The sequence below is a fragment of the Boleophthalmus pectinirostris genome, unplaced genomic scaffold (assembly GCF_026225935.1).
Source record: "Boleophthalmus pectinirostris isolate CB_2022bp ecotype Guang Dong unplaced genomic scaffold, ASM2622593v1 HiC_scaffold_3, whole genome shotgun sequence".
Taxonomy (NCBI): domain Eukaryota; kingdom Metazoa; phylum Chordata; class Actinopteri; order Gobiiformes; family Gobiidae; genus Boleophthalmus; species Boleophthalmus pectinirostris.
In genome coordinates this window covers 8,753,012-8,763,777 of record NW_026571299.1, presented here as the reverse complement: position 1 = coordinate 8,763,777, position 10,766 = coordinate 8,753,012, and the positions used below count along the sequence as shown (strand labels likewise).

Below are 10,766 nucleotides of genomic sequence, written 5' to 3'. Positions count from 1 at the left end.
TGATATGTGAATCATGATACGTATCGTATCATCAGACTCAAGGCAACGCGCACCCCTGTTCAATACGTTATATTTTTAATTGATTTGGAATTGTTAAATAAAAAAATAATGTCTAAATCATGGCTGCGATACTAAAAGACTTTGTTAAACCACTTCTTGTTCAACGTCAATATGAAACACACCACAACAACCTCAAAATGGCAAATGTGTGTCATAAATGAGTTTCCTTCCTCTAAACAAGTAACAAAACAAAAGCGCTGTAACAAAAGAATTTAGTAAAATAACCAAAAAAATACTCTTGGCGATAAATCGATACAGCAGCCCACGATATAGACACAATATCATCACATTAAACGATACGATATGTTGATATTTTGATATGTAACAAAATAATTTAGTAAAATAACCAAAAAAATACTCTTGGCGATATATCGATACAGCTGTCCACGATATAGACACAATATCATCACATTAAACGATACGATATGCTGATATTTTGATATTTTTGAACACTCCTGGTTTCATATCATGTCTGTGTAATCAGAAAATGTATTTAATAGTGAATTATTGAGTTTTTTAGGTAAGTAAACACGAGCTGATCCAAAAAATAGCGGAGTTGGTTTAATCCTACGACGGGCAGCGCCTCGCCCCTGGTACCTGGCATCTTCCTCATTACCTAATTTTGAGATAACGTGATCCCAATTCTTAAGTATTTGTAGATTTTAACATGTTTTTAACCATGTTTCAACCAAATCCATTATAATAGTGTTCCTGGGAGCTTAATTGCTTCCTAAAAATCCAGTAATCAGGAAAAGGCTGGTTCCTGGCAGCCTGACACTTGACTACAGAAACTTCCCATTAGCTCTGGGGGCTAACGGCTTTTCCCAACCCGCGAGAACCGCCTCCAAAACCGGGACCGAACCTCACCGACACCCGCGTCCAGGCCCGGGGCTCACCTCTTTTGTTTTTCGTGCCGTATTTCTTCGCCGTGGCCAGCTCATGCTCGATCTTCTTCTCGAGAAATTCCTGCTTTTTCATCAACATGTCCTCGGTCTCCCTCAGCTTCTGGATCGCGTCTTGTGGCGTTGGCCCTTTCTCGCCCTTTCCCTTGCCAAATATCTTAGCGACAAGCGACATTTTACCGGTTAACGTGAACAACAGCGAATCTACGAACCGTAAACTAAATAATCAAACCGTGAAATGTCTCTGATCGCGTTTCGGTGCGCTCTTTTTGCGGTTAAGCGAAACTCCGTGTCGCTGTAGCTCTCTCTCGTTCGCTGCTGCCGTCGCTGTTGTTTTTGTCTTTCTCTTCCGCGTTTTCCAGACGGGCCTCGTGATGTCATTACGTCAGCGTGCGGTTACGTAAGTGCGTGACTCAGAAAAACCAACACGAGGATGATAAGGCGTTTATTACCGCTTTAAAGTCAATAAAGGTACGTTTTCTTAAGGGTCAGGCTTAAAATAGACACTCACAGGCACAGGACTATTACACGTTTAAGATATTTGAATGGCTTCAGATTCTTTAGAGAACACCACAAATGTAAGAAAACTATTAAACTATTTTAGTTAATAATCTAAATTAGCGTAAACCTGTCATTGTACTAGTTATTAAAGTAACTAATACTCAATTATATTTTCTCAGCTACTTTTACTTGAGTAACTTTTGTGTAGTGTTGGTCAGATTAAATTTCAAAAGTAATTTGATCACTGACCACTATAAGTTACTATGAAAAAAAAAAAGGGAACGATACAGTTCAGAAAACAACTTATAAAAAGCAAGAATTCTTCACACTAATCACACTTTTTGTTATAGAGCCTAATTTTAGGAAGGATGCCACAGAGGGAATGCCACAGTCCTCCATAAACCTGTTACTACTGTTTAAATTCTCATCTGATCTGTGTCTGACACCAGCAAACAACATCCTGTACCTTTTTGTGTTTTTTTTTTTTTTTTTGTTTTTTTATGTTTTATGGCAAAGACCTACAGATTACACACAATTTTGGCAGGGAAAAAGTAACTAAAAGTTACTAGACCATGTAGCTGTAATCCAATTACTCAATTTTCAGTTGTAACTAGTTACATTACTGCGGTGTGTAAAGTGTAAAACACTTTGAATTACTTGTAAAGCACCTTGTGTACAAATTGTGTTGCATAAATAAAATTGTCTTGCTTTGCTTTACTAAAAAAGTAATCAGATTACAGTAATCCCCTACTTAATTCCCAAACACTGCTTTTTAATCAGCTGTACATCTCAGTAGTTTTTGTATCAAAACTGACAAAAGTGACCAAAGCTTTACAATATGAAATTATGTAAACATTTGTGTTTCTTACACTGATACTTAAAACATAATTCAGTATAAAAGTCTTTGTACTTTTACTTGAGTAAACATTTCTTACTACTACTGTTTCCTTTGAAGGAAAACATGTTAATTTTTAATTAATCATATGATATAGCACTTTGTGTTGCATTTTTTTTTAATGAAAAGAGCTTTATAAATAAAGTTTGATTGATTGATTGAGTTAAAATTTGATGTGACAAATGATCAAACAAGAGAACAAGGTCGTAAATTATGGCCTGGCTAGAATACAAAATTTATGTAAACTCCGGCCATTCTGACTCCAAAAAGGAGAAGTTTGAGTGTAATAAGGCATAAGTTGTAATTAGCTTTACTTCCCATTTCCAAGTAAATACATCTTTAAATCTGCTCTGTGTCCATCTGCATGACAACAGCCCCATAGCCACACAAAGCAGACTAGATTAGGTTAATAGCATTAGCAGTCTCCGGCAGAGGTTTATTAGTGATGCTATTGTCATCTACCATTTTGTTAGTTTAAGCCTCCAAACTCAATACAAGTCATTTTCTTCTTAGGTTAATCCACTCATGAGTTGTGTAGGAAAGAGTTAAGGAAATGTTTGGGAAAACTGGAGATCCAAATTTCCGGTCAAAGTTGCATTGTGTAACTTTTCTAAATGCTGGAGATGTTACTGCTTTGTCTGGAAGGTCAGATCTGTGGAGAGGCGACCCCGTATATCCACAGAAACAAACAGGTGACAGACTCCCAAACAAAAAGTTTCGCAGTGCACCTTTAAGTTAACTGCTCCCCCCTCCAGGCTCCTTTAAATGGGGTTAATAGCATTAGCAGTCTCCAGCAGAGTTGTAGTAGTACTGCTATTGTCATGTACCATATTATTAGTTTAAGCCACACACTCAATGGTCATTTTCTTCTTTAGTTAATCCACTCATGAGTTTCTGTGTAGGACATGTTTTGGAGGGAAACTTGTAATCCAAAAAATACTCAAGTTAAAGACAGATTTGATTGCGTTAAATTTGGGGAAAAAAATAATGTACTTGTATAAAATCCTTTGGGAGGCTTTTATTGCGCTGAAAAACATAAAGAAACGTGTGTCCTTACTGTGCGTGAGCTTGCATCTCCACAAACCTGACCATTATTTGGCTTTGAGGATCGTCTCTTCCAGCTTGTCTCCATGGCAATTGCACTTTTTTCTTACTTATATACTTAAAAGTTCTGATATTATGCAAAATTGACTCGCTTTAAGCCATGTTACAATGTTGTTTCCTCATCACAAACAAACTTGGAGTTGTGTTTTGTTTTATTCACACAAATTTGAGTAACACTTTATTATTAGTCTGCTCAAAATGCTCTGTTCCAGCCTGTGATGTTATGAAGTGGTAGTTTTCAAATTAACAGTGACCATTTACCTTTAGTTCAATAGAGATTGACAATTCCAGGGCTGAAATTATCTGAGAGAGTCTCAAGTGGAGGAGTTCAAGTATCTCGGGGTCTTGTTCACGAGTGAAGGGAGGACGGGGCGTGAGATTGACAGGTGGACAGGTGCAGCGTCGGCAGCGATGCGGACGCTGTATCGGACCATGTGGTGAAGAGGGAGCTGAGCCAAAAGGTGAAGCTCTCGATTTACCGCCCAGTTTATGTTCCTCCCCTCATCTATGGTCATGAGCTCTGGGTAATGACCAAAAGGACGAAATCATGAATAGAAGCGGCCGAAATTAGTTTTCTCCGCAGGGGGGCTGGGCGCTTCCTTAGAGATAGGGTGAGGAGCTCAGTCACATGGAAGGAGCTCGGAGTAGAGCTGCTGCTCCTCCGCGTCGAGAGGAGCAGCTGAGGTGGCTCAGGCATCTGTTCCGGATGACTCCTGAACGCCTCCCTGGAGAGATGTTTCAGATATGTCCCACAGGGAGTAGGCCGCCGGGGAATAGCCATGACACACTGGAGGAGCTATGTCTCTCGGCTGGCCTGGGAATGCCTTGGGGTCCCCCAGATGAGCTGGAGGAAGTGTCTGGAGTGAAGGAAGTCTGGGAGTCCCTGCTTAAACTGCTGCCCTCACGACCTGGCCCCGGTTAAGTGGAAGAAATTAGATGAATGGAAATTATTCAAATGATTCTATTGAAGGTGTCCATCCATCCATCCATTTTCTTCCGATTTTAGTGAAGGTGTATGGAGTGTAAAAATATGGTTGCGCACTTCCTGTATTACCACATGACATCACAAGGTGGAACAGAGTGTTTTCTGTTTGAGACAAAAACACAGCCTAAGTATGTAGACAAACATGTTCTGGAACGCATGGGATTCTTGTATTAGTTTAAACATTCATATGTCAATCTTCTCTCAAATGTTAATGCTCCTCTAATTTAAAATGCATACTTTAAAAAATATATTATGCAAATACAATCACAATACTTCACATTTTTTTTCTTTTTCAGCCCTATAATTAAACCAAAACATCAATTACCTCCTCTTCACCTTTACAATGTTTCACCTGCTCTGCCTCTCTTTTCTAATCCTCATAGTTCCTGTGGAGAAACACACTGGTCTGTTGTTAAATCTGGTTCTTTCTCATGTAAAACTCTCCCTAATCCTTTTTAATTACAGCTAAGACCCTCCTTCTCGACATCTCAACATCTCTGCTCCTACTTAAAGCATTTTACAGCTCCTCTGCAGTGGGACAGGTGGCTACGATCACACTGATTTCACTGATTTCACTGATTTGTCAATGATTTTTTAGACTGATTCCAGCATGGCATCTGTGGAGTTTTCGATTGAGAGGATTTTGGGAAGTGGAAATGAGGAAAAGTGCAACAGGATCAAACTGCACAGACCTTGGGCAGGTAAGAGAGAATTTATGTAAACAAAACAAAACAAAACAAAAAAATTAGGTAAAGACTGTTTTCATGAATCAAAACTAATGAATTGTTTGTATTATAATGTATTATTTTTGGTTTGACTTTGGTTATTTATGAAGATGTTATTGGCCCTTTTAAAGATAGTAAACAAAAAAATTCTAAATTCCATAGTCAAAAATGAAGTGTAATGTGATTTCAATGGCAAAAACGAGATTAACCTCAGAATTAGGGATGTAACAATAACCAAAATTTCGTCAAAAGTTTCTCAATAATATTGTGGGCCATCACAATATATCAAATATTAAGTCTCTTTCCTTAAATTCAGTGTTTTGGAGCAGTAATAGCTTAAAGAAACTTAAGGAACTACATATATAATAATTCTTTGCTACATTTCAATTCAATTTATGATTATATGAAATAACTTAAACACTCTTAAATCTTAACTCTTTGGTGTGTGACAGAAACAAAGGCTTGACAAGGCATTTTTGAGTGAAAAAGTTGTATATTCACAGTTTTGATTCAAAGAGAAATTTGGATATTGCTACATCCCTACTCAGAATGTCACAAAATATGAAAAATCAAGAGAAATTTGGCAAATGAAAACCACTCAGATACATGCGAGAGAAATGAGAACCCGGATTTAAAACATTCACAACTGAATTTTACATTATTTGTTTATTAAAGAAGAGATTATGATAGACACTAAACATTTCTCAGAAAGTGAAAAATCCAGATTTTTAGGTTTTACTTGACAAATATTTACAGAAAAATTAATCCCACTACAGTTTTTCACTTCATCTACAGATACTTTTCACATTTCATTAAATTATACTGAAGCTCAAGTGCAATTTTGAAGTTAGAAAACTGTATTTTTAAATCCTTTTTAAGAGAGAAGCAAATTAATTATAATATGTGTATGTGTAAATTCAAAATTATTGTTTATTTTGTTTTAATGTCACAAACCATTAGCACTTAGATCTGTTAATCAGTTAATAATTGAAAATATATTACCGTATATTAATTTTCTGATGACAGGATTTTAAAGGGTGTGTTGCTTTGCCTGGAATGTTACGCAATATGGCATTATTGATCTTGCATTTTGTGTTTTGGTTCTCTTGTTTCACAGCAGACCCAGAGACAGAGAAGGAAAACTTTGAGGTTTATTCAGATTTGAGCTCCATCAGACCAAACTCCCACTGGTTTATGGGACGAAGACCAAGGACCGCCTTCACTGACAAACAGGTACAACAGAGTAGTAGTAGTAGCAGAAGGAGTAGGAGTAGTAGTAGAAGTTGAAGTAATAGGAGTAGTAGTAGAAGTAGTAGTAGTAGGCGTAGTAGTAGGAGTAGAAGTAGTAGTAATAGGAGTAGAAATAGTAGTAGTAGTAGTAGTAGTAGTCATAGGAGTGGTAGTAGTAGTAGTTGGAGTGGTAGGAGTAGTAGTAGTAGGAGTAGAAGTAGTAGGAGAAGTCGTAGAAGTAGTACTATAGTTGTAGTAGTAGTAGTCAGAGGAGGAGGAGGTAGTAGTCTTAGGAGTAGTAGTAGTAGTAAAAGTAGGAGTAGAAGAAGATGTAGAAGTAATACTATAGTAGGAGTTGTGGGAGTAGTAGTAGCAGTAGTAGTAGTAGTGGTAGTAAAAGTAGGAGTGGTAGGAGAAGACGTAGAAGAAGTACTATAGTAGTTGTGGTAGTAGTAGTAGTAGTAGTAGTAGTAGTAGTAGTAAAAGTAGGAGTGGTAGGAGAAGACGTAGAAGAAGTACTATAGTAGGAGTTGTGGGAGTAGTAGTAGTAGTAGTAGTAGTAGTAGTAAAAGTAGGAGTGGTAGGAGAAGACGTAGAAGAAGTACTATAGTAGGAGTTGTGGGAGTAGTAGTAGTATTAGGAGGAGGAGGAATAAAAGTAGTAGTAGAAATTGTAGAAGTAGTAGTACGAGTAGTAGAAGTAGTAGTAGGAGCAGTCGTCGTAGGAGTAGAAGTAGTAGTAGGAGTAGTAGGATTAATTGTAGGAGTAGTAGTTGTTGTAGTAGAAGTAGTAGTAGGAGTAGTAGTTGTTGTAGTAGAAGTAGTGGTAGGAGTAGTACTAGTAGGAGTAGTAGTATTGTAGTAGGAGTAGTAGTAGTAGTAGGAGTATTTAAGATGTAAAAAAAGATGGAGATGCTAATAGTTTATGTAGAATGTTCCACAGTATGGCATTAAACGTCAATCACAGATGTTTTTCTATAGCTCAGTTCCTTTTAACCCTATTCGCCTTTCCATAGAACCGACTTGTAACTTGGCCTGGTGGCGCCTCCTTCTTGTCTTTTTATGGAGATTGATTGTTGGAGATAATTTTAATGCCATATAGTGGAACATTTCAGGCAAAGCAATAACATCTATGGAGAAAAATAGGTGATGGACGCTGTGCCAGAAAAGTTACACAACGCACCAATGCACGTGCCCTCCCTACATCCGAACAGCCCCCCCTAGTGGAGTGTTTTAAGTGCTGTTTTATGACACATTTGTATTTGTATTGTTTTGGTTTTTTTAGACGGCGTGATTTGTGTAGTCCTTTGTGTCTTCTATTTAATTTATTTTATTTTATTAATTTATTTTTATTATTTTTTATTCAATTTTTTTTTTTTTTTTTTTTTTAGCTTTATTTATTTTATTTTAACACTTTTCATTTCTTGTTTTTATTTATGTATTACTGTCTTTTTATTGTATTTTTTTGCCTGTGCAGCACTTTGGAAGCTGTCCTGTTTATAAAATGTGCGATATAAATAAAGTGGAATGGGACTGGATTGGGTTTAAGTTGCTAAAAATATAAAATAGCAAAGAAACACGTATTTGTAATCAGTGACGTAAAGAGTACTGTATATATGTACTCAAGTAAAAGTACAGGTGCATGGCTAAATAATTTGAATCTCCTGAAAAAACTACAATTACACGAAAAATCTACTCAATGAAATAAAAAAATCTAAGTATTTGTTATTAATTACTTTCCATCCATCCATGTTTTTTTAATATTAAATTATTAAAATAGGGATAGTATTAGGATAGTGTCGATATTTTACAGGACTAAAATGCTGTTGTTTCAGGTGGGAATGTTGGAAAAAGTTTTCCAGGTGAACTGTTATCCAGGGATCCAGCTCAGAGAGGAACTTGCACACTCACTCAAACTGGACGAGGACAGGATACAGGTAAAGATGATGGTTTCACTTCATCTGCCTCGTATTGGGGCTCGACTTGGGACTCGACTTAGACTTGAAGGTTAGTGACTTGATAAAACTTGAGAAGCAAGGAGTAGGAGTAGTAGGAGTAGTAGTAGGAGTAGTAGTAGTAGCAGTAGTAGTAGGAGTAGTAGTAGCAGGAGTAGCAGTAGTAGTAGAAGTAGTAGTAGTAGTAGTAGTAGTAGTAGCAGGAGTAGCAGGAGTAGCAGGAGTAGTAGAAGGAGTAGAAGTAGTAGCAGTAGTAGTAGTAGTAGCAGTAGTAAGAGTAGTAGTAGTAGTAGCAGTAGTAGTAGTAGTAGTAGTAGTAGTAGTAGTAGTAGTAGTAGTAGTAGAGTAGTAGTAGTAGGAGTAGTAAGCAGTAGTAGTAGAAGTAGGTAGTAGTAGAAGTAGGAGTAGTAGTAGTAGTAGTAGTAGTAGTAGTAGTAGTAGTAGGAGTAGTAGCAGTAGTAGAAGTAGGAGTAGTAGTAGCAGTAGTAGTAGTAGAAGTAGTAGTAGTAGAGTAGTAGTAGTAGTAGTAGTAGTAGTAGTAGTAGTAGAGTAGTAGGAGTAGCAGAGTAGTAGAAGTAGTAGTAGTAGTAGTAGTAGGAGTAGTAGTAGTAGTAGTAGTAGTAGTAGTAGCAGTAGTAGGAGTAGTAGCAGTAGTAGAAGTAGGAGTAGTAGTAGCAGTAGTAGGAATAGAAGTAGAAGTAGTAGTAGTAGTAGTAGTAGTAGTAGGAGTAGAAGTAGGAGTAGTAGTAATAAGAGGAGTAGTAGTAGAAGCAGTAGTAGGAGTAGTAGTAGTAGTAGTAGGTAGTAGTAGAAGTAGTAGTAGTAGTAGTAGCAGTAGTAGGAATAGAAGTAGAAGTAGTAGTAGCAGTAGTAGGAGTAGAAGTAGGAGTAGCAGTAGTAGTAGTAGTAGTATTAGTGGCAGTAGTAGGAGGAGTAGGAGTAGTAGCAGTAATAGGAGTAATAGTAGCAGTAGGAGTAGTAGTAGTAGGAGTATGAGTAGTAGTAGTAGTAGTAGTACTACATGAACCAAGTCTACTTTTATCTCTTCTTTCAGATCTGGTTTCAGAACCGCAGAGCCAAACTGAGACGCTCGCTCCGAGAGACACAGCTGCACCGCGTCCAGTCTTCACTCAGCGACGACGTCATCAGCCCAGAGGTCAAAGGGCACGGCGAGGGTCACGGGAGGTCACAGGAGACAGCTCCATGTGACACCAGCAGGACCATCACCACTCAACAGTGAACACAGATTGTAAATAAAATAAATTAAAACACATCAAAACCTCAAAAATCCTGATTCTAAACCATGTAAAACACTTTCAAGCGTAGCAAGTGAGCCCTGTGAAATTGACTGCTGTAAATAAATATTTCAGATTATTTATATATAGGCCTGAGCTATTTTTTTCTGACTTTACCTGTATAAAATTGTATTTTATTTTATTTTTTAACAAATAAATAAAATATAAAAATATAAATTGTGTGTTTACGGTTTGTGTGTGTGTCTGGCAGTGTTGGGGAGTAACAGATTACATGTACCGGAGTTACGTAATCAGAGTACAAATTATGAGTAACTGTATTCAGTTACAGTTACTGTTTCAGTGAGTGGTAATTGGATTACAGTTACTTATAATAATAAATGAAATAAATGGATTACATGACGGTATTTTCCTGTTTTCACATTTTGGGCTATATCCCTTTTTTTTCCCACAGTATTCCACTCATTGCCGGACACTGAACCAGGTCCAAACCAGGTCTAAACCAGGTCCAAATCAGGTCTAAAACCAGGTCTAAACCAGGTCTAAACCAGGTCCAAATCAGGTCTAAAACCAGGTCTAAATCAGGTCCAAATCAGGTCTAAAACCAGGTATAAACTTGGTCTAAACCAGGTCTAAAACCAGGTCTAAACCAGGTCCAAACCAGGTCTAAAACCAGGTCTAAACTAGGTCTAAACCAGGACTAAAACCAGGTCTAAACTGGGACTAAACCAGGACTATAACCAGGACTAAACCAGGACTAAAACCAGGTCTAAAACAGGATTTAACAGGACTAAGTCATGCTGCATGGACCGTGTTTCCTCCTCTTCTATCAATAATATTTTTAATTTGGTTCAGTAAAGTCTGTTTTTTAAATTTTCTTTTATCAAACAAAACTTGTTATGTGAAGATTTCCTGGTCTTTGCTTCTATACAGCAAATCAAGTAATCCAAAGTATTCAGATTACTTTACTCACTTTAAGTAATTGAATGGATTATGTTACAAACTACATTTTGAGGTATGTAATCTGTAATCTGTAGGGGAATACATTTTAAAAGTCACCTTCACAACACTGGTGTCTGGTTAGTTTAAAAATAATATACTTTTTTATATTTGTTAACACAGTATGAAGCTTACAGTCATTATTGTGTTTTTATAAG

General features: G+C 37.1%; 1 protein-coding gene across 5 annotated transcripts; it reads left to right on the top strand.

The window, feature by feature from the left end:
- The first annotated feature begins 1,294 nt into the window (after positions 1 to 1,294).
- Positions 1,295 to 9,828, top strand: LOC129411082 (homeobox expressed in ES cells 1-like). 5 transcript variants are annotated; one of them, XM_055160931.1, is made up of 5 exons: positions 1,295 to 1,433; positions 5,046 to 5,148; positions 6,293 to 6,405; positions 8,237 to 8,408; positions 9,411 to 9,828. In XM_055160931.1, exons 2-5 carry the CDS (start codon positions 5,058 to 5,060, stop codon positions 9,563 to 9,565), a joined length of 531 nt encoding a protein of 176 aa, XP_055016906.1. In that variant the 5' UTR covers positions 1,295 to 1,433; positions 5,046 to 5,057; the 3' UTR covers positions 9,566 to 9,828. The 5 variants fall into 5 exon arrangements, with proteins under 5 accessions (XP_055016906.1, XP_055016905.1, XP_055016903.1 ...); XM_055160930.1 differs by having other exon boundaries at positions 6,290 to 6,405; XM_055160928.1 differs by having other exon boundaries at positions 1,423 to 1,540.
- Positions 9,829 to 10,766: the final 938 nt, after the last annotated feature.

Bases quoted from the DNA above. Each gene is read 5' to 3' on its own strand.
- LOC129411082 (XM_055160927.1), top strand. From the start codon at position 1,508: ATGGCTTCAGATTCTTTAGAGAACACCACAAAT. The intron at 5,149-6,289 runs GTAAGAGAGAAT...CTTGTTTCACAG, and splicing joins ACTGCACAGACCTTGGGCAG to CAGACCCAGAGACAGAGAAG. The intron at 6,406-8,236 runs GTACAACAGAGT...CTGTTGTTTCAG, and splicing joins CCGCCTTCACTGACAAACAG to GTGGGAATGTTGGAAAAAGT.